Here is a 23348-nt window from a genome sequence, read left to right as displayed (position 1 = left end):
CAATGAGCGGACAGCACGCATGGGTATCTATAGGTACTCAGACTTTCTTTAAGTGGGTGCAGCGTCCGTTTGTATGGGTGCACAAACCCTTTGCACACCCATGCGGTATGCTCCCCACTCCCCACAAGTATATATATGCCTACCTGGACATAATGCACCCTGAACCCCTACACCACACATTCTGCCGCCGGATTAGCCCCTGCCACCCCGGCCTCATCCCCTCAAGCGGCCCCGCGTAGGGCGGCCCCGGGACGGCTCTCGGCGGGCCGGTCCCGGAGCGATTCCCCCGGGGCTGTCGCAAGCCCGTCCCTCCCCGGATGACTCCCTTGACGTGAGCTAGCAAATGGGAGCGGGGAGGGGTGTTGCTGACTGCCTGCCACTTGTTGCGAAAAAAAAAAAAAAAAAAAAAAAAAAGGGAAGAAAGAGAGAAAGAAAGAAAAGAGGGGAAAATCCCACCCACCCTCATCTGCTGCGGAATAAAAGAAATATCGGCGGGCGCGGCGCCATGTGAGCGGCGGGCCGGGACCGGGCGGAGCAGCCGGCCGTGCCCCCCGGGACGGCGGGGCGAGCCCCGGGCGGCGTTCGGAGCCGGCGGCATGGTGGAAAACCCCAGCCTGGCGGCCAAACCCGCCCTGGTGAGGGCCGGACGGAACGGCGGGTGGGGGGGGGGGGGAAAGGCGGGTAGAGAAGGAGGAGGGTTGGGAAGGTAGGGGCAACGGGGGGGTGCACGGTGGGAGAGGGATATGGGTACCCCCGGTCGGACAGGGAGAGGGATAGGGCTCCCCGGTGGGAGCGGAAGGAGGGTCTCGGTAGGACAGGGCGCCCGGTGGGACCAGGGCGGGAATCTCCTGCGGTACGGGGACGGGGTCCCCGACGGGGCCGCAACGGAGAATGGCTGGGAGCTTGGAAGGAGACGATTCCGTGGTGAGACCGTCGGGACGGAGGTCTCTGTGGGACTGGGGAAGGGTTCCCCCAGTAAGATGCCGTTCCCTTTGGGAACGAGGGCGGGGGGTTCCCCTCAGGACACGGTCCCCAGCCGAGCGAGGAGGGGTACTCCCCGTAAGACAGTGACGGGGGTCCCGGGTCGGACCTGTCCCCAGTGGGAGCGGGATGGGCGTCCCTCCCCCCACGGAGGAGCGGAGATGAGGTCCAGGTGGGAGGGCCAGGTTCCCGGTAGGGCACAGTGCCGGGCGGGAACGGGGAGGGTGTCGGGTGGTCCCAGCGGGGGAGGCAGCTTCTCCGGCAGCGGCTGCCGCGCCCGGTGCGGCGGGAGCTCCGCGGCCAACTTTTAGCCAGGGCCCCCAAGAGCGAGGGGGAGACCTGGTGGGGTGAGGGTGTTTTCTCCCCTCCCTCCTTCTCCACCTCCTTCGGCGGAGGCGCTGAGGCCGTGCCCTGTGCCCGCAGCCGGCCGCCCCGCCGCGGGGGCCGGGGACGGCGGGGGGGCTGCGTTTGGCAGCGGTGATGGAAAGCCTGCAGCGGCAGCAGGCGGCCCGACTTGCCCGCGGCCCCGACGGCTCTCCCCGAAGGCCTCCGTCGGAACCCGGCCCTGGACCCGTTCCCGGGCCACCGCCCGCCTCTCGCTGCCGCCCGGCCCCCGGCCCGCGCCCCCTGCCCGCCGCCGCGGGAGAGGAGGAAGAGGTGGAAAGGGAAGAGGAAGAGGTCGAGGAGGAAGAACGGGAGCCCCACGACCCACCGCCTCCTCCACACCACGAGTGGACCTACGAGGAACAGTTCAAGCAGGTAAGAGGCATCTGCTACCCCAGTGCATTGGCACCAGCACCAGCCACCCCAAGTGGGCACTGCCGATGCCCCCCCAAAGACCCCAAACTCGGCATCCATCCCTCCCTGAATAGACACCCCTTATGTCTCCCACTGCCCCCAGATGCATCCCACCCTAAATGGACAATTATTTTGCCCTAAGCCTCATCCCAGTCCCACCCCAAGCAGACATGCCCGGTATCCTCATTACCCTCAGACATTATCATCACGCCACCCTAAATGGGAATCCCCGGTTCCCCTTTGCCGACCCTAAACTGCATCCTAAGTAAGTACAGTCCATGCAACTCAGGACTCTGGTCTTGGAGCCAAATTAGTACCCTGTGAATGCTCCTCATGTCCCCCTGTCCCTGAGCCCCTGCCCCACTGAGACAAGCATACTTGTATGCTCCCCATCTTCCTGCCACCAATCTCCATCCCACCCCTGCCTCATGCCCCCCACCTCCCACACATTCCCTGAGTCCCACAGTCTACATCCATGGTGTTTTCTATGACTGGCAGAATGTGGTAACCCCTGTCCTCTGACATTTTGTGGAAGAGAACAAGGGTGAGGGCTGCCATGTGTGGTCACACCAAAGAGCTGGTGGGCCACAGAGCCAAGCTCTCCTGTGTCTCCGTGAGGGTTGGGGCATATTACAGCTGGTCAATGTGGCTCATTGATTCCCTACACTGGCTGGAGGGAGCAGTGCATCAACCCTGCCATCTCACTCCTGGTGAGCATAGGGGAGATGCCTGTGCCATGGAGATCTGAGGAGGAAACAGAGCTCCTGGGGATCGTATATAGGGTGGAGGAAAGGCTTCTCTGTATTTAACATGCATGGATCCTGTCTGTGCTGTGTTATTTAAGCCCCAGTTTGCACACAGTGGGTGCTGTTTGCTGCACATGTGTGTAAGTGTGGACTGCACAGTGCCAGCAGGTCGGGTTTGTTCTCCCCATGTTTGTCTTCATCGCTGGGGGAGAAAGGGTGGTAGGGTGGGTGACAAGGAGGATGCAGCAAAGGCAGAGGTGTCCCCAGGCAGCTGATGTTTGGCTTTTTAGGATGACACTGAGAAGGGGGAACTCACTGGCTTATCCGAAGTAGCTCTGGCAGGGGAGGGTGGGGACAGCAGCACTTTGGGGTGCTGTGGTGCCATGCCTTTTATGTTTCAAGAGTGCATAAGGTTGTGTTACTGGCAGGGGCCAGGGCTCATCCCCCTGGGTACCAGCCTGCAAGGCAGCAGGTATGAGTGAAGGCAGGGTACAGCAGCATGAAGCTGCCAGCACCCAGCACTGCCTCAAAAACAACCTGGGGGGCAAAGGAGGGGGGGAAGACATGGTCTGGGGTGGGTATGCTGCATAGGCTGAATACCTTGTCCGGGAAGTGTTATATTACACCCTGCTGTGCAGAAAAGGCTGACTGTCCGGTTCCTGGGGTCAGCCGGGAGGGAGGTGGGAAGCAGCTCCTCCTTCCCAGGGCCGGGAAGGCTTTATGAGGAGAAAGCATCCCCGGCATTTCTCATCCTTCAGCCTCACGCCCTGCCCTTGGCTGGGGCTGCCTGTGCTCCCTGTGCAGGGCAGGAGCAAAGCCGACAGCCTGGTGTGAACGCTGGGCAGAAGGATGGCAGGGGAGGGAAAGATAGGTCCTGCCACCACTTGGCAGGGTGAGAGAACTGTCTCCTTGTTTGCTTGTTCTCCTTTTTTTTTTTTTTTTTTTTTTTTTTTCTCTGATTGGAAAGGCAATGGGTCACTGCTCCAGAGACCCACACATGGTTTTCCCACCTGGTGGCATGCCCCAGCCACCCCAGGTGAAAGTAAGATGTCCCTTACATTGAGTACCCATGGTTTTACAGGGACAAGGGGACAGATTGTACACGATAGGACAGAGAGAGGGAAAAGAATCACAGAATCAGCCAGGCTGGAAAGGACCTCTGAGATCAAGTCCAAATCCACTACTGCCGTGGTTCGCAGACCATGGCACTGAGTGTCACGTTCAGTCTCTTCTTAAAAGCCTCCAGGGATGGAGAATCCACCACCTCCCTGGGCAGCCCATTCCAGTGCCTGATAACCCTCTCTGTAAAGAATTTTTTCCTAATATCTAACCTAAGCCTTACACCCATGCCCTCGTGTCTTACTGCTGGCTGCCCAGGAGAAGAGACTGACCCCCCCTGGCTCCCACCTCCTTTCAGGGAGTTGCAGAGAGTGATGAGGTCTCCCCTGAGCCTCCTCTTCTCCAGACTAAACAACCCCAGCTCCCTCAGCAAGAGTTACTCCTGACCTTCCTTTGGGTGTTGCTGACATGGATTTGGGGCAGGCTGCAGTGTTGGTTTGCCCTGAGGTCTGCAGGCTATCTGTCACTCTTGTCCCTCCCCTGTAATCATCCCAGAGGGGACATGCCCCTGCTTAGGAGGGATGTTTCCCCCCAGGACCTTTTCAGGCTGTTGGGCTGTACCTCACCCAGCCTGGAGAACAGGTTCTCTGCTTTTGGCAGATGCTGAGCTGGGAGGGTGGTCTTGTTCCAGCTTTTGGAGGTTTACCAAGGGCTGTGTTGGGATGCTGTGGTGTGTGCCTTCCTGCAAGCTGCCGAGGCACTGGTATTGTGGCTCCTGGAGCCACTCCAGGAGCTCCTGGAGTGGCTTTGGGGACCTGGCAGTGTGTCCCACAAGAACCCCTAGCTCAGAGCTGCCCCATGCCAGCACAAAACTACTGACATCACCCAGGATAGGTCTCAGGGTCTGTTCTTGCTGTCACCCTACTGGGAGATCAAAGTGAACAGGGACCCTCAAATCCAGGTTGGTTTGTGGAGGGTGGGCAGGGAGGCATTTCTCTGGCCCTTCATAGCAGGGAGGGGGCCCTGATGGAGAGGGGGGAAGAGGGCCCAGGACCAGCCATAGAGGGGTTTCCATGCAGTGTGATGGTGCTAAGAACAGGAGCAGAGGATAAGGTTGAGAAACCCATGGAGGATTAATAGGCAAACTCTGCTCCACCCAGGGGAACATTCTGGGGGAATATCCCATGTGTTTGCCCTGGTTGTATACATTTCCTGAGACACTGGTTTGTGGGGTTGGCAGGACCTTTGCTCTGATGTGGGAGGCCAGTTCTGATGTTATGGGATTGTGAGACCCCCTCACCCCTGCCTCTTGCATCAGCCCCCGGCGCCAGTCTATGTACATTTGATAAGGAGACATGGGTAGAGGCCTGGGCAAAGGTCCAGGACATCTCCCTCACCCAGCACTGCAAGGCAGTCCTGGTCCTGGAGTGGGGGGCACCAGGCAGGGTCTGGCCATGGTTTACTCTTGAGCCAATAGGGATGCCACCAAGTTTCAATGCTGTGGTGCCACGTCATGTGTTTGATGTGGAGGGCACTGGGAAGAGCATGGCATCACTGGTGCCAGCTCAACTCCAGAAATTCAGCTTCCCCTCCCCAGGGAGCCATGCACACACGTGAGGATGGGCTTCCTAGTCCAAGTGATGGAAGAGCAGTGCCAGGACCCCAGGCCTCCTCCTCCATCCCCTGATTCTCACCTGAGGTGGCACCATGGGAAGGCTCCCCATAGGAGGGACTCGGATGCCTGGGTTTTGTACCAGCTCTCAGGCAGCAAAGCATATGCTGTCAGAATGCCCTCACTGTCAGGGACCCACCATCACACAGGCTCATCTAGTTGCAGGGATCATAAGCCCCCGGAACTCCTTCCTCCCTGCCTGAGCAGCAGCTGGGGATGGCAAGTCCCAGCCAAGTCTTTGGGGACTCTCAAGTGTCTGGTAGCCTAAGCAATTAATTTGGGGTTGTCTTGCTTTGCCAGCAGCTGCTTGCCATCATCCTCAGCCAGCTCTGGTGTAGCTGTTCCTCTTCTTGCTGTGGTGCTGCTCCTTTCTGTCTGTCTCCAGTGCTAGCAGTTGCCTCTTGCACCACCTGCACTTTGTGTGCATTTAAGATATACTCCCCTACCCTGAATTCATGTGCTTGCATCTCAAAGCCTGGAGGAAAGTGCTCTCTGAGTAGGCTGCAGCCCTCCTTGTGCCACCGACCTCCACCCTGTGCCTCGTGGTCATCCTAAAATAGGGTTGCAGGAACTTCGATGCAGGAACATCCTCCTGCCTCCATCTCCATTGCTTTCTCCTGTGGGGTCATCCCTGCCTGCCAGGGACTGGAGGCAGCTCAGGAGGGGGACCGGAGGAGGGGAAGGTGCTCTACTACCCAGTTCCCCCCTCTGCCTCCAGCATTTCTTCAACCTAGGTGCAGGAGCAACAACTGCAGGGGATAAATTTCAGGCTCTCTGCTTACACCAGAGAGGTGGGGGAGGGTGGGCATGGACTGCACAGCCTCCTGGAGGCTTCTGACCTGCAGGCAGTGTTCTGCCTCTGGGTCAGGACCTCCTGCAGTGGCAAGATGTTGGCCGTGGCAGGGACACAGGACAGGGCAGAGCTGGGAGTGCATGCAGGAGTGTTCTGGGCCTGTGTGTGCATACAGACCAACAGGAGTGCATGGATCCATATAAATACTCTGGTAAGTGTAGGGGTGTGCCCAAGTGTGTATGAACCCATGTGAGTGCTGGTATGTGTTTGTGGGCCTATATGAATGCCCAGGTGTATATGGATGTGGCCAAGTGGACCCATATGTCTGTGTGTGCAGGAGTGTCTGTCACTGTTTATGTGCCCACATGTGTATGGTGTGCCCAGGTATGTCTGAACACCCCCATGGCTATGCATTTGGGAATGGATATTTAAAAAAAAATTAGTTTTCTTTCCCAAAAAGGGTTGTCAGGCACTGGCACAGGCTGCCCAGGGCAGTGGTGGAGGTATTTTCAAAGCCTAGTAGATGCTGTGATAAGGGACATGGTTTGGTGGGGGCTTGGCAATGCAGGATTAATGATTGGACTTGATGATCTTAAACATCTTTTGCAACCAAAAGTACTCCATGACTCTATAGGGACAGGTAGTGTCCCAGCATATATGGGTACCGGTGTCTTTACACAGAGACATATGGACCCATGAAGCAGGGTTTGGGGCCTGAGCCCTCCTCTACAACCACACCTTTGCCCCTTGCCCTGGCTGAGCACCTGAGTCCCCTTTAATGTCAGTGCACTGTCCCCTCTGTTGCCCTCCAGGTTCCTTTCCTGCCTCACTGCAGTCTGAAGGATGCTGAGAGCCTCGGTGGCTGCCACACCACCATCTCCCAACCTGGGGGCCTTGAGGGGTTGAAATGCTCCAAAGAGGAGTTGTAAAACCTAATCAATGGTGTGAGAATAAGGTCCTGTGAGCAGGAAAGGAGTGCCAGCAGGAGACCCCATCTCACAGCTGTCCCTGGTTACTGCCCCATCGCGTGTGAGCGAGGAGTTTGAGGGAGACGTGCAGGAGATCAGTGGACAACACACAGATTAGTATAATCAAAGTATTGCTGTTTATTGAGAGTAGCAGTAGCCCTTTTATACACAGTCAGGCTGATAACATAATATAAGCATATTGCTGTTTTGGTACAACACATTCTTCATGTGCCACAGGGCACTATCTAACTGGTGTAAATACAACTGTTTATGTGCTGTCTATGCGATGCTTTCCCATCCTGTTATTCTTTTCTGCTTCCAGCTCCCTTATCTTTTGCCCATAGTTGATCTTTTAGTAACCTTGCAGCTGGGCTTCAAGGCCCTTAGCTCACTCTGGCTAATGCTAGGTAGTCAGGATTGCTCACATGTCCATTTTCTTCCAAAAACTCTCCAACAGAGATGCACCCCCTCACTGACTTGGCTCTTCACTAATTCTCTAATTGAGTTAAATTGAGAGGTAAATCTGGCAGCAGGCTGGGTACAGCAGCAGTGGAGAGGGGGGATATGGCTCCAGAGAGGTGGGGTCTGGTCCCACTAGGGTGCTCATGGGGGTCTGCAGCTTCATGAAGGTTTGTGTGAGAGCCCAGGTGTGCTGGGGGTGTCAGTGTGCTCAGGGGACAGTGTGCACAGGGTTGCACAAGTGTGCACAGGATCCGTGTGTCAGTGCAGAGGGGGACTGCCTAGGTGATGTGTGAGCAGTTGTGTTCTGTGTCCCTGGGGAACAGCACACAAGGGGTGCCTGGGTGTGCACAGAAAGTGTGTGCAAAAGGAGGGTGGGTGAAGGGGGTGTGAGTGTGCATGGGGTCTGTGGGTACACACAGGGAGAGAGCACATCCATGAGCAGGCACTTGGGCAGAGGGAGAGCACGGATAGGGGCAGTGGGAGTGTGCACAGGCTGGTGCTTGCCCAAGGAAAGTGTATCTGGAGGAGAAAGTGTGCAAGGAGAGCACACATGGGGGTTGTGTGTGAATGCAGAGCGAGCTGGGGGCTGTGTGAGGGTGGGTGAGCATGCCAGGGGCCACTGTGCTGGGCAGTGTACGTGGGGCTGTGATGACTGATCTCCTGGGGCACAGGGCACCTCGGATGCCCACATTGAGAGATCACATTCCCCCACTGTAGGCTGTAGCTCAGGGTTGCTTCGTCCCCGATCCCGCATCCACATCCCATGTCAGGTGGTGGGTGGGAGCGAGCACCAGCTCCAGACACTCGTTCTGCTCGGGTGGCTTTTCCGGCCGTTGAGGCAGGGGAGGAGGTCTTCAGTGTGGGGGGATGTCACCAGCCTTTCCTCCTCCATCATCCTTTCAAAGTAAGGGGGTGGGGCGAGAGGTGCATGGGAGGGGTCAACAAGGACCCCGCACACATCCTCAGACGTGTTCACAGCCACCCCACTCCCCAAAACTGTGCCCCCCCCATACTCACCCAGCCCTATAGCAGTGTGTGGAGATGCAGACCCGCACGTGTGTAAACACACTCCCCGTGTGCACGTACAGTGTGTGTGCACACGCGTGTCCCTCAGGGAACACCTGAGGTGGTGCTGGTGCTGGAGGGGGTCCCCCGGCTGCAGTAACTCCTGTAGACAGGGACTGAGGGGGAGGCAGGGATGGAGAGGAAAGCAGGGACGGAGGGAAAGTGTGGCAAGGGCTGGTGGGTCAGGGAGGTTAACCCGAACAAATCCCCTCATTGACTCCCTGCCTGCTCAGCCATGAAGGAGTAACAAGGGGGCCGAGGTGGGGGTATGTGCACTTGCAGGCAGCTGGGATCCCCCCACTCCTGTGCTGCTGCGACCCCCAGACAGACTGATGTAGGACAGAATGAGGTTGCAGACCGTGTCCGCAGAGGTGGCACGCAGCACGTTTCCTCATGGCTGCAACGCTTGGGGCGAGCCGTGCTGGCACCCCGTGCCTCAGTTTCTCCTCCTGCAAAATACGTCGAGGAGGAGGCTGGGGACCCTGCGAGCCCCTCCTTCCCCCCAGGGCTGGACTGCAGGTGAGCGGGCTGCCCTTCCAAGGCCGGGGTTGCCAGCAAACAGCCTCTCACCTTGCACGGAGCCAGGTTAATGTTTGCAGCAGGCAGCTCTCCCCGGAGCAGCGGCGCCCGACACAGCGGGGAGGGTGGGTTTTAATGACCTGCTGGATCCGCCGCATTATCAGCGCTGATTAAACCTGCTGCTCTATAAAGCACCGTTAAATATTAAGCATGATGAAAGGCATTTTAGGGGGGAAGCCGTGGTGCTGGGAGAGGGCTCTGGACAGGGGCACCCAGCCACACTGGTAGGGTGACCACTGGGGGCTGTTGGGGCACGCCAGGAGTCTGGTGCCCACTCAGGCTGTGTGGGGTCCAGGGAGAAGCCCACTCCCTCCTTCCCCCCGCCCCTATCAAGAGCCAGCAGCGCCTCTGAATGCAGCCAGTGTGGATGCAAAGCCATCCCGTAACCATTAACTTATTAACGGCGGGCTGTGGAGGCGAGTGGTGGCTTGCAAGGTCAGGGGGTGGTTTGTTCCCGGCGGGGAGCAAGCTACCCCCCAGCTCCAGGGATGGGCGGGGGTGACACACGAGGTCTCTTTCACTCCTTGAAAGTGCCCCATGGAGGAGGGGGACAGTGGTGTTGGGGAAGCATTCTTGGGGGGCTTGCACCCTGGGGGTGCACAGAGATGTGCACCGCTGGGAATAACCAGTCACTGTGGCTGCATGCCTGAGGGGTAAACTGAGGCACTGATGGATTTCCCATTCCCCCATCCCATCAGGAAACAAGGGGGGCAGGGGGTGGTGCACCCCAGTGTCCCAGTGCCTGGCTGTGCACCGTCACCCTGGGAAGGGAGGCAGGAGGCCCCAGCTCAGCGGTGACAGTGATGCTTTTGAGAGGTGCAAGGACTCCAAAATCGCCGTTTCAGCAGTTGGCCACCCGTGGTGTGTTGGCTACAGCCCAGGAGACTGTGGGGGGGTGCACGGAAATGAGCATCGCCTGAGCTCCCTGCGTGAGCAGCGGCCAGGTGGAAAAATTAGCAGTGCAGCTAATCAATGTGGTGCATATTAAGCAGCTTGGGGTTGGGGGGGGGCTTAGGAAGCAAGGCCAGGGGAACCAAGCAGGGGCCAGGATCAATACAGTTCATATTAAGTGGATTAAATCCTAGTTGCTGACCTGACCCTTCACTGCTGACAGGAGGTGGCAGCTGAGGGGGGGCTGTGAGGGGTCCTGCTGTGTTTCCTTCCCTTGGCAGAAGGGTTCTGGGGGAGCCATGAGGGTGAGTAACCAGGGCAGGGCAGCCTGGAGGTGCCTGAGGGATGTCTTAGCACCCTACCACATCCCTACTCTGCCTTTGGAATGAGCTAAGCAATGGGATGCAACCCTAGCTGCAGCCGTACAAGCTCACCCAGCTCTGAAAGAAGCATCTCCAGGGTGAGTGAGAGGTGCAAACACTTATTTAATCATGGTGAGGAGGAGGCACAAGGTCTACTCATGTCTCTTTAATAAACCATGTTCAACCCACTGACCTTTAACCTGCTCGACAAGCCCCGTTATCCCCATCCCTTAAGGAATAAAGACATCACCATAGCAATGGGATGACAGGAGGGAGCAGGCTTCCTGGAGCTGCACCCAGACTGGGGTGGGGAGAAGGACACCCTGTTCGAGCCCTGCACCAGCACCTGAGCAGCAATGTGGGGTGGAGATGGGGCAGTGCTGGTGCTGCCACCACTTTTGAGGGGGCCAAACACCACTGATGGGATCCCTGAGGTCGGCAGAGCGGAGCTGCGCTGTGCACCAGCTGCGTATCGATCCCGGGGCTTGACAGTTTAATACTTCTGTTTATAGAGGAATATAGTTACATCGATGGCGTTAAATGAGTTACTAATTATATCAATACAAACACGATTAAAAGGGTCCTTGCTCATAGGTCACCGCAAGCAGGAGCCGCTGCTCTGGTTGCACAACTGCCCCCGGGCAAGACCTGCCCGGCTGCTCCGAGGTGCAGGTTGGGGGGATGCTAGTGGGTGGTGTGTGCCCCTGTGGGGTGGGAGGTGTCTGTCTGAGGTGTGTGTGCCTGCCTGGGACTGTGCATGACTGTATGGGGATGTCTGCCCCCCTCTGGGGTTCTGTGTACCCATCTGGACTTGTGTCTGCCTGTTGTGCATGCACCTGGGGGTTGTGCAGGCGTGCCTGGGGTTGTGCTTGTGTCTGCATGGGGTTGTGAGTGCCTGTCTGGGGTTGTGTATGCACATCTGGACTTGTGCATGTCTGCCTAGGGTTTTGTGCATGCCACTGGGGATTGTGCATACCTATCTGGGGGTGTACATGTCTGTCTGGGGTTGTACATGTCTGTCTGGCTTTGTGTATTCACATCTGGGGTTGTGCACACGTGTAGGTGTTGTGCATGCTTGTGCAGAGTTATGCACACCCATGACAGGCTGTGTGTGTCCCCCTGGAGTTATGCCTGCCCAGTTAAGGTTGTGTGTTCCCCTAAAGTCTGTGCGCATCTGGACATGGTTGTATGTGCCTGTATGGGTCATGTGTGTGTATACAGGTTTATGCACACTCAGCATGGTATTCTGTGTGCCCCTGCAGGTTTGTACAAACAGGGTTGTTGTACATGCCCACACAAGCCTGTGTGTGCCCCTTGGGAGCACCTGTGTGCATGTACAAGGTTGTGCACATCCTTGTGTGGAGTCGTGTGTGGCCATGAGGGGTTGTGTGTACTCACACAAGGTTGTGCACTCATGTGGGGTCGGTGTGAGCCCATCCAGTGTTATGCATGCCTGGGTAGGGTTGTGTATCCTTGTGTGGGCTTGTGCACCCCCCTGCAGTGTCCTGTGGGGTTGTGTGTATCTCTAAAGGGATTGTGTGTGACACTGAAGGGCTGTGATCTTCTGGTTAGATGGTGCATCCCCAAGCAAGGTGGGAAGGGACCGTGGTGCCCAACCTGCAGGAGGAGGATGAGGGTGAGAGACAGGGCCAGGAGCGATGGGCAGAGGATGAAGTTGGCTCCTTCCTCAAGGCTGGGGCTATCTGGGGATCTCTGCTTGCCTGGAAGCTGTGGCAGACCACCACCTATGCCACCACCCAAGCCACCCCTGTGCCAGTCCACAGAAGCTGTGGTGGTTCTCAGATCCCATAGCCACCCTGTCTGGGACCCAGCCCACCCCCATCAAGAAGAATCCCCTGAGGCCCCCTTCTTTCCAGTCTGAGCATCTGAAAAATCTTGTGGAATGCCTGGTGTGTTTCCAGCACTACCCAGGACACTGCCAGGGGGTTCCCTGTTACTCAGCTCTGCTCTTGTCTCCACTTAGAAGCCGACCTTTGCTCCCCGTTTGATGTAATGTGTTTTTGCATCTCATTGCCCCACAGATAAAAGGTTAGAGGTTAATAAATGGTGGAAAAATAGACCCCAGGACTTTGAGGTCACACCTGTTTGGGGGGCTGAAGGTAGCCACAGCATCTGCCGGGTGGCATTTTACCTGCCTTGGTGGGAGAAGAAACATGAACGGGGCTCTGTGGAGGTGTGGGTGCAGGAGCCCACCTACTGGGTTGACCCCATCTGGGAAGGTGGTGACTTCACCCTGTTATAGGATGGTCAGTGGTTGCCATTTTGGGGTAGTTTTGCTCCTGTTTTATCGAGCCAGGAGATCACAGTGGGTGGAAATGGCCTTGGTGTGGAGCAGTGGGAGCTGGAGCCCTGGTGCAGGCAGAGACAGGCAGGGAAATGTAGGCAAAGCCTGACTCAAAGCCTTCCTGGGGCAGAAATCAAAGCATCCCTCTGGAGCTCTGCTGCAGCCTGACCTAGTTACCATAACCAAGGTGTGGTGGGAAAGGGCAGGTGATTGGGGAAGGGGCACAGAGCAGGGCAGGGAGCATGGACATGGTGCTAGCACCTGGAGGTGGGGGAACTCTGAGAGGACCCTGCTACAAGGAGGGGATGGGTAAGGGTTACCCAGAGGGTAAAGAAGGGTAAAGGATGGAGCATGATAGAGCAGCTCAGAGCCAGGCAGTCAGCACCCATGGGTGTGATGGAAGACTGGCAGTAGCACTTATATAGGCTACGTTAGAGACAGGCAGTCAGCAGCCATCTGTTAGACAAGGGACAAGCAGCTAGCATTTATGAGTTAGATGAGGAACTGTGTTGGATGTGTTTGTCCAGTGATGAGAATCATGGGGTGTCTGTAGGAGCATCCTTTTATCCCTACATCCCTGCATGTCCCCATGTTCCTCCATCCCTACATGCCCAGATCTCCATGTCCCTGAAATCCCCACATCCCTTCATTCCCATGTGTGTGCCCCCTGCATCCCTATTTCCCAGCATTCATGTGCCCCCATCACAATCCTGCATGCTCCCCCATCCCCACATCCCCGGAGCCTTACACATCCCTGCAGCACAGCTCCCTTTATCTGCCCAGTGAATGATGTGCTGTGTGGAGGAGGGGGGGATACTCCCTTTCTATTGGTTTTTAACAGCCTTTCCCAGCACAATTGTTTTTTAAACGACTCTATTTTGTGCCTGACTTTGTTTTCCAGTTTGCATTTCTTTGTATATGTTTTGGAAATCTATTCTGGACTGCTGATTTTTGTTTCTTTTCAATGGCTTTAAATTCTTACCGGGCTCGCTGGGAGGAATTGGTGTCTATAGCTCCTTCGATTGGTGCTAATTTTTCCTTCATGTGCTCTGACTTTTACTGCTGGGCCATCGATCTGGCGGTCTCCAATTTGTCATGGTCACCCAGGCACTGTGCTGGAATCAGGCAAGCCCTGGTTTTTGCACAGAGTCTGTGGGTTTTTTTGTGTAGGGGCTGCACTTTGTGTAGGGGACAGTGCCATCTGTCAGCTCAGCCTGGGGGGGGGGGGGGGGGGTAATGTCCATGTGTCCAGAGATGCATCCATCCAGTGCACATAAGTATGTGTGCAACCATGTGCACGCTCACGGCCTTGCACATGGGTCAGTGCACCCACAAACTGTCTGGGGCACACGAGCACAGGTGTGGGTGCACACGCAGCCTCTGCACTCATGGTGGTTTCACCCTCGTGCACTTGCACTCAGCACATGCATATCTGGCTTTGCATGTGTGTAAAACCCACTGTGGGATGTCCTCGTGCCTTGCAGGGACGTGTTGCTGCTGTGCTCACACATGGGCTGGTCCCATGGGCAGCTGAGGATTGATGGGTTTGGGTTGATGGGTACCCAAGCCTGGCCTTGGGAGAGTGGCTTTTGGGGTCACTATGCCCTGCCAAGGATGTGGCAGCAGCAGGGCTGAGCAGCCAGGGAGGTTCCCAGAAGCCTGAGTTTTGCTGCTGCTACACTGGTGTAATCTCTTGCTGAAACACTGTCATCCCTCTGCCTCCCTCTGGAGAGGGGCAGAGAAACTGAGGCACTGGTGCAGAATCATAGAATAGCTGAAGTTGGAAGGGACCTTAAAGATCATCTACTACCAACCCCCCTGCACTGGCAGGGATATCTCCACATGACCAGGGTGCTCAAGGCCTCCTCCAACCTGACCTTGAACACTTCCAGGGAGGATGTACCATCCCTGCAGCAAGGCTGTAAAACATTTGGTGTGTGGGGAACCAGCACCAGCTACTGGGCACATGGAGAGCCCATCACTGCTGGCACAGAGTCTGCATCAGGGGTCCTGTCCGTGGGGCAGGGAGAGCCTCTTGCTGTGGCAGAGAGGACAAGTGGGGCCAGAGGTGATGCCAGCAACTGGCACAGGCCCATGTCTTGGCACTGACCCCCTCTGCCTTGCACACCCACATGTGCCAGCAGTGCTGACACCCTTCTCTCCCACCCGCAGCTCTACGAACTGGATGAGGACCCAAAACGCAAGGAGTTCCTGGACGACCTCTTCAGTTTCATGCAGAAGAGAGGTAAAGGTGGGTGGGTGCTACTCGCACCCCTTCCCCAGCTGCCTTGGGGGTGCCCCACAGTGTAGCCCACTCAGGCACCGAGCTCTTGTGGGTCTCTACAAGCCCCCCAGGCAGATGTTACGAGGTGTCCCCACGCCATCTCCTACACACACACACACACACACACACACACACACACACACACACACACTTGCACATGCATGAACTCAGCAGATTTGCTGAGATTTACACCAAACAACCTCCCCACGGGGTGCCTGCTGGCCAGAGGGTCTCCCCTGGAGCCCCCCAGCTGAGTCTGGTGATAAAGCCAATTGCAGATGCCTGTCAGTCATGCCCATTATCCATGCCCAACCAAGGACTCCCACTAGCAGTGCCCAGTGTGGGATACCCATTAGCACACCTCTTGGTGACAGCCATTAGCAAGAGCTGTTAATGATGCCCATTAGCAATGCCCATTAAACATGACCATTACTAGCACCTCTAAGCCATGCTTTAGGGTGCTGCAGGAGCTGGGTCAGTGGTCCAGGCATCACCGGGCACCCAGGGGTTAAGGACTTTCCAGCCAGCCTGGTCACATTGGAAATCTTTGCTATCGGCATGGGGGGCGAGCTGGCTCCCAGGGACTCGATAAATGCTTTAACCTTCGCCCTCCCTGGCTGGGCCTGCAACAATTAAAAGTTGCCAAGTGCGGGCGTGTGGCCGGCCGTATTAATTAGAGCCTTTTGCTGGTGTGTGGATTAATGAACATGCCGCTCAATAGCCAGTAAACCCCAGGCAGAGGTTAATGCCGAGCTAATTAACAGGGGAAGACTGGGGGGGGGGGGGGGATTGTTCAGTGGTGGGGGGGTGGCCATTTGTGGGATGAGAGTGGGCAGAAAGGGGCAGTGTCCCCCAAGCTATGCTGGTGGGAAGTGTGATGAGGGTAGCAGCCTGCCTGTGGGGTGGCAGTGATTGACTTTTGGGCTGGCCTGAGACCCCACAAACTCATTTCACACAAGCTGCTGGGGGCTGGCACAGTCGTGGGGCTGATGCTGGAACCTGGCTGGAGGTGGGTTTGGGAGCTGAGTCTGTCCCAGGGATGCTCCCCAGGCTGCCCCGAGCCCTGGTGTGGGGCTGTGGGGAGACGAGTGCGAGCATCGGCACAGCTTCAACCCCCCCCACCCCCCAGCATTCATCAGGCACAAGATTCATGGGCTGTTCCAAGGCTTCATTATCTCTCTTTCCAGAGCTAATTAACTCACTCACCATTGGGGCTGGGGCTAATTAAGCAAGCGCCTGGTGGTGCAGGATGGAGGGAAGAAGCCTCATGCTTCTTTGCCAGTGCTTCTCCTCATCCTTCCATCTCTGGTCATCACACTCCTGTCCCCTCTATCCCTCACCTCCTCCACGTGGGTGGTAGCCCCCTCAGGGAGGGCAGGCAGGGGTGTGGGTGTAGGTGTGAGTGTGCACGGGCCTGTTGGAGCCAGTGGGGGATTTTGGAGCTGGTTAGCAAGGAGAAAGGGGACAAAGGGTCTGCATGGCAGCAACAGCATCCTGGGGGTCATTGGGAGCTGGCTGGGAAGCAGTCAGCACCTAGGGGTGCATGGGCAGGGGGGCTGTGACCTCTGGGAGGTGTCCCCAAGGTGGCAGTGGGCCAGAGGAGATTGATGCCTCCAGGGTGAGCCCAAGTGAAAGGGACTGCATCCTCCCTGCTGTCTGTCAGGGCAGTTTTGGCACTGGCTTTTGTCATCAGGGTGGAAAATTAGGGCTGAAGAATGGGTTGAGGAGAGTCCTGCTGAGGGGAACATCAGGGACCCCAAAGGGGCAGTGGCAACCCCAGTGGCAGGTGGAGGTGGTACCATCACCCACCAAATGTGAGTTACAGATAATGGGACACCACATGGCTATGCCCCAACCTCCCAAAAGTGGCAAAGTGGGATGTAGGGGGACTATTTCTGCATTCGCTCACGGGGGGTCTGCAGGACCCCTCCATCTCCCTGCCGAGCCAAGGGCCCAGCTGATAATACAAGACCATTAATCAATGAGGGAGCTAATTGCAGTGCCACAATGGACGCATCACTTCCCTGGGCTTTTGTGTGGCTCACCCTGGCTGGGTCTGGGGCCATCACTCAGCAGGAACACAGACAGGTCCCTTTGTCAGTGGGACGGGCACAGGCTGCCCGCCCTGCACGGCTCCAAGATTAATGGCAAGGCACTTTCATCAGCCACCATGGCTGGGGATGGGGGGGGGGGGGAGGAGAACAGAAGTCTGTGGGCCATCGACCAAGGATTGAGACCTCACAAACTCATTGGTGTTGGGGTGATGGGGAGCTCTCGAATCATGCCAACCACCAACCCGAGGTGATAGGGCCATTGAGAGCAGCCCCCAGCCAAGGCTGAGGAGGGGCTGCTGGCAGATATCGGGGTCGATATCTCTGACTTTTCCCCAGGAGGATAAACTTCTCTCCCCCTTCCTGACTGGGAGAACAACACAGACACACAGGGGAAAAAAGAAAAAAAAAAGAAAAGAAAGAAAGAAAAAAAAAAAAGTTAAATGAACTCAGTAAAGGAATAAAAAGAGCTCATTTTTCAGGCTTATGTGAAGAAGCCAAGCCAATATCGGGGCCATAAATTAGGGATGCTGGAGGATGGCGGTGAGTGACGGCTTCGTTTGAGGGGCAAAGCGCATCCGTGACAACCTCCCTTGGCCAAATGGATGGCTTTCCAATACCACCTGCTCCCTGCCACCCCACAGGAGGAATAAATATGTTGTGGGATGGGACACGATGGGACAGGATGCTCGTCTCCTCTCTGCTCTGCTGCAGACCATTGCCTCAAGGTGCTGTGGAACAGAGAAAGGCGATGGGGCTGATTTGGAGGTGCTGGGAAAAAAGAGAGGGAATTGTAACCGTACCTAGTGATTGCAGGGACCATGCTGCTCCATGCAGCATCACAGGGCCCTGATGACCCCACATCTCCTTGCCCTGTGGGAGAGTGATGCTGGGGGACCAGAGGTCAGTGTCTCTGCTGAGTGCATTAGAAGGGGATTTGAGGTCAGGTTTCTTGAGGGGGTGCACTGAAGGCTTTCAAGCAGTTCAGGGGGATAATAGGAGAGTCTTTGGGGGAACTCCTGTGGCAGTTCCTCTCTGTGAGGCTTGGTGTGGGGGTTTAAAGGGAGTAAACATCTCTATAGGGAGATTATAGGGTGAGCCCCTCCAGAAGGCTTATGGAGGAGTCCCTTTGTAAAGTTGAGATGGGGTTCCTCTTCATGCAAGTCTGAAAGGGGATTACAGAGAGAAAGTCTGAGAGATTCTGAGGGGACATGCTCTGTAGGGAGCTCCAAAGTGTAGTGAGGGAATGACCCTCTCTAAGGAACTACAGGAGACACTTTGCCCATCCCGCTGTCCTCTCACATTCCAGCTGAAAGCTTTCCAAGTCTCACTGGCAGCTCCATCGATGGGGACCCTGTGCCAGCATCCTGGGGTCTGCCCTGCAGGTTACTGCTCTCCCAGGCACCATGGGGTCCTGTCTGCACCCCCCGTGCCTCTGGGTGCTCACCTGGGCTTGGAGAAGATTCATCTCCCCTCTGGGTATAGCAGGGACCGGCGGTGGCAGTGGGGACAAAGTGGGGGTCCCATCCCCAGCGAGTGAGGGTCACTGTGGGCTTACCCTGAACCCTTTTTCTTTCCCCCACGTGTGGCTGGAAGGGACACCGGTGAACCGCATCCCCATCATGGCCAAGCAAGTGCTGGACCTGTACACACTGTACCGACTGGTGACAGACAAGGGTGGCCTGGTTGAAGTCATCAACAAGAAGATCTGGCGAGAGATCACCAAGGGCCTCAACCTACCTACCTCCATCACCAGTGCTGCCTTCACCCTCCGCACACAGTGAGCACCTGCACGCAGGGGGCACCCACCCTGGGGCACCCACTGGTTTGGATGTCCCAGAACCCCCAGTGGGGTACAGCATGGGGTGCCCCAAAGCAGGATGGAGAGCTCTGCCCTTTCCTAGATACTGTCCCCACCACTGTCCCTACTCAGCAGAGGGAGGGGTGGTTGGGAGGTACACGATGTTGGGTCTCATCCTGCCTCTTTCCCTTTGCAGATACATGAAGTACCTGTATCCCTACGAATGTGAGAAGCAGGCGCTCAGCTCTCCTGGGGAGCTCCAGGCTGCCATCGACAGCAACCGTCGGGAGGGACGGAGGCAGTCTTTTGGCACAGCACTCTTCAACTACTCACCTGCCAGCACCCCGGCCTTGCTGGGCTCCCACAAGATGCCTCTGCCAGCTCTTAGTATCTCCACACACACCTGCAGCCAGCTCGGCCAAGTCCATGCTGTTAAGAAAGGTGGGTGAGGACAACATCTGCCCCATGGTGGGCATTTCTTCCCAAACATAGGCACTGCTGCAGCAGGAGAGGTGTTCTTCATCTGGTTTTTCACAGCAGGAACAATTTTCTTCTTTTAGTCCCTTCCCAAGGAAAGATTTGTTTCCCCTGGCTTTGAAGAAGAAGACCAAGCCCCAGATGCTGGGGGTGGTGGCTGGCCCTGCCCTATGCTAGTGGGATGGAGGTGGCAGTGTCTGGGGATGGTGAGATGGGGTGGCAATGTGCAGGGGACACACAGGGGTCTCTTGGTCATTTCAGAGAACAGTGTGCTGGCAGCAGCAGTGCCAGGGCGCATCACTATCCCAGTGGGATTGACTGGACACCACCTGACAGCAGCCCAAGCAGCAGCAGCCTCACAGGCAGTGGTGCTGGAGCAGTTTCGGGAGAAGCTGGAGACAGGAGAGCCCCCAGAGAAGAAGGTGGCTCTGACAGTGGAGGAACAGCAGCGGCTGGTGCAACACGCACTGCAGCACAACCTCTTGGCTGTGGCCTCCCAGTTCCCCATGAACATCAAGATCTCCAGCCGAGGTAGAGGGGTGTTACACCTCAGCTTGGGTCACCCCATCCTCTGGCACGTCAGGAGAGAGCAGAGGTGGCTGGAGAGGAGCGTGAATGCCCAGAGAGGCTGGAGCCCCACTTCTCTCTCTTGGACAGATTCTTGTTTCTGTTTCTCTTAATGCTCATATTGGTATTTCCTTTCCCCAGATGACAGACAGGAGACTGCATTGAACCTGTCCACCAACGGCATTAGCAGTATCAACATGTCAATAGAAATAAATGGAGTTGTCTACACAGGTAAATAGAAGGGCCGCTTGGCCCGTGTAATTGCGGCCGGGAAATCCAATAACTTATAGCCACTGCCTGGCCAGCAAGTCCTTCCTTCAATCTGATGTCTTTACTATAAAATCCATTGTAATGAAGTGGCAGGGCCTGGGGAGAGGGGGCAGGGGAAGGAGGGGGTCAGCAAGGATGGAAATCAGCCCCCAGCAGAGGCTAGCAGTGAAGGAACAAAGTGGAGGATGGATGGATGGATGGACAGACAGACAATTGGATGGTGCTGTGAGTGGAAAAAATAAACGACACCCGAGGTCATCCTCCACCAAAGTGTCCTGCAGGCAGGGCTTGGATTTGTGGTCACCCTAGTTCTGGTGTTCCCAGAGTATCTTTGGCTGTTTGCAGAGCATCGTATTTGATGCCAGGAAGACATTGGGGTAATTTGATGGAGCAGAGGCTTCTTTGGGGTGCCAGTATGCACCTACCTGGCTAAGCAGTTCATCCCATGCCCCCCAGCTCCCTGCCTGCCCCGCTGAGACAAACCCAATTAAAATAAATGGCTTTTCCTTTGGGACTTTAATATTTAATGAGCTGGAAAGGTCAGGGCTAATAAGCACACAGTGCTGCCAGCCAAACTGTCCCCGGCCACCCCACAGGCTGCCCCACACAGGTGAGGGCAACTAGGCCAGGGAGGAGGACACCAAATGTGATGGGGAAGGCTGAAGTCCCCAGGGGTGCTTGTCCCATCTTCCCCAGCCTGAGTGCTGGGGCTGAGGTGAACAGAGTCCCCCCAGCTCTGGGCTTGCCCTAAACTCCTTTCTTTTGCTCCCCAGGCATCCTGTTTGCCCGCCGGCCCCCGGCACCCAGTGGAGGCAGCACCCAGAGCCAGCCGAACACCGTGCTTGTCCCAAATCCACTTCTCCCAACCCCCTCACACAGCCACACTCCCACCAGCACCTCACTGTAGGGGAAGATACGTCCCCTCCCTGCCCTGAAAGCAGCTGGGGATCCCCAGGGCATGGGTGGGGCGTCTGAGCTGTGGGACCCAACCAGGCCACCGAGTTGGGATGGGAGACCCAAAGATGTCTCTTGCTGCAATACTGAGCTGTGTCAACGCAAGGCTGTGAGCACCCACGTGGCCCTCTTTGTCCTTTATCCTGGCCCGTGGGACCCCTTCCCCCAGCGTGCCCTTTCATACACACGCACCTTCCCTCCCAGGTGCTGCCCCCAGTGACATCCCCCACCCCACCCATCCCCATTACAGCTCCTGCCTGCCCTGTTGCCTGAGGCACCCCCCAGGCCCTGCATGCCGTGTTGTCCCCTCCACACTGCAGCCCCTCTGCCCACCTCCAGTGCACGCGCTGCAGCCCCCACACACCCCTCGATGCCATACACTGCATCCTCCTCCTCGCCAACCTCACTGCAGATGCTGCAGCTCTTGACGTGCTGTCCCCCTCCCCACCCCCCATGTCTCTATGCACAGCGAGTTCCTTACACACACCCCCACCCCATGCACACACTGTACCCCTTCCCCCCTTCCCCCGTGCACACCCTTTGGTACCCTCGTTGCATCCTCACCTGTGCACACCTTGGTGCAAACACCGCAGCCCCTTATACAACGCTGCCCCTATAGACCGCAGCCCCTACACGCTGCACACCTACCCCCTGCAGACCCCCCCACCTATGCAGCCCTCCAGCACTACTGGGGCTTGGTGCCACCACCCTGAGACACCCCTGGGGTCCTAGGTGTCCCCTGGCTGCCTCAGGGTGGTGGCATCTCTGACCCCCAGGTTCTCAATTCAGGGTCGTCACCCTGGGAGGCAGATAATGGGGAAAACGGTGGGATTGGTGAGGGTGGGGCTTGATATTGGGCTTGGACTTTTGCTTGTTGGTGGGCAGCAGGGCCAGGAGGCCCTGCAGTGCCCCCCCACCACAAAAGACCACCCAGACATGGGGATCCCCACCCCAGGGGGCAGGGAGATGAAGGGCACTCTTGAACTACCTCGTTGGGGCTGGGCGGGCATCTCCTCCACCCGCTTGCACCCCCGGGTGCCAAAGCAGGTGAGCCTGGAGAAATGCTCACCTCTACCTCAGCGCGGGGGGCTGGGGCTCGGTGCCACCGGGCAATCCCACCGCAGCCAAGCAACTCTGTGTATCTCTTAGAAGAAATAAACTGTTGAACCAACCGTCTGTTGAAGGTGGTATGCATGATGTGGTGCATGTCCCAGTGACCAGGCTGGGGATAATTTGGGGGTGCAGGACCCTACCTATGACCCCATGGGTCAGCAGCTGCCTGAGGTTTCACAGCCCACCTCAACCTTTGCCTGCAGCACAGGGGTGCCTGAATTCTGGGGGGTTCTGGATTGCAAACAAGTGTCCTGCACCCACCAGAACCCTTAAGTGTGGGCTGGATGAGACTGGGCAGCAACAGCAGCTGTGCCAGCCAGGCCATAGAACTGCTTGGCCCCACAAGCTGCCCAGTGGCATGTCATCCATGTATGGGGACCCTATTAGGCTGCCTGTGCCAGGCGAGGGGCTGTGAGGCTGCCAATGCCAGGACCATGGGGCTGTTAGGTTGCACCAGGTGAGATGCAAGCAGTGCTGAGCCAGTACCCACAGACTGCAGGAGTGACCCAGCTGGAGCTGGAGGACACAGGCACACACATGGGTGTACATGGGAAAGTACAGACACATGCAGTCAGCTGTGTCACCAGGACTCATAAACACATCACTTACGATCATAGGATCGTTGGTTGTAAGACCTTTAAGATCAGGTCCTACAATAAAGTCCAACTTGTGCACCCTCGTACAAATTCAGTGGCATTCACTCACACACAGTCACACTTCAACATATGTGTGTGAACACGTGCTCACGCATGCACGTGTGTGCAGCCACCCGCACGCATGACGAGGCATGGGGACTTCCCACGGGGACTGACACCTTCACCACGAGCAGCCATGGCGACCGTGATGCCAGAGCTTGAGCACCAGAGGATACAGAACCTCCTGTTTCAGAGGTAACCCCTGGGGGACACCCCCAGCCCTTCAGAGACAGCCCCAGCCCAGAGACCAGCATCCCCAGAGACCAGCACCCCCGTAGACATCCCCACCACCACCCCGGGGAAATCCTCCGCCCGCTGGGGAATTCCCCAGCCCCCCAGGGAAACCCCCAGCCCCCCGGGGCATCCCTACCCCGAACCCCCCCAGTCCCGGGCCGGGGTGCTGCCGCTGTCCATGGTGCTGCAGCAGCGCCGCCGTCTCCTGACCTGGCCTCAGT

The 23348-nt window shown here is 57.0% G+C and overlaps 1 protein-coding gene across 4 annotated transcripts; it reads left to right on the top strand.

The window, feature by feature from the left end:
- Positions 1–330: 330 nt before the first annotated feature.
- Positions 331–22257, top strand: ARID3C (AT-rich interaction domain 3C). Of its 4 annotated transcripts, none has more exons than XM_071730926.1 (8): positions 331–635; positions 1457–1740; positions 14854–14932; positions 18613–18796; positions 19014–19258; positions 19556–19825; positions 20003–20092; positions 20905–22257. In XM_071730926.1, exons 2-8 carry the CDS (start codon positions 1462–1464, stop codon positions 21036–21038), a joined length of 1281 nt encoding a protein of 426 aa, XP_071587027.1. In that variant the 5' UTR covers positions 331–635; positions 1457–1461; the 3' UTR covers positions 21039–22257. The 4 variants fall into 4 exon arrangements, with proteins under 4 accessions (XP_071587027.1, XP_071587026.1, XP_071587025.1 ...); XM_071730925.1 differs by having other exon boundaries at positions 1405–1740; positions 14854–14926; XM_071730924.1 differs by having other exon boundaries at positions 1405–1740.
- The last annotated feature ends 1091 nt before the right edge of the window (positions 22258–23348 follow it).

The sequence above is a fragment of the Heliangelus exortis genome, chromosome Z (genome assembly GCF_036169615.1).
Source record: "Heliangelus exortis chromosome Z, bHelExo1.hap1, whole genome shotgun sequence".
Taxonomy (NCBI): Eukaryota; Metazoa; Chordata; class Aves; order Apodiformes; family Trochilidae; genus Heliangelus; species Heliangelus exortis.
This window is presented reverse-complemented; position numbering and strand designations above follow the sequence as displayed.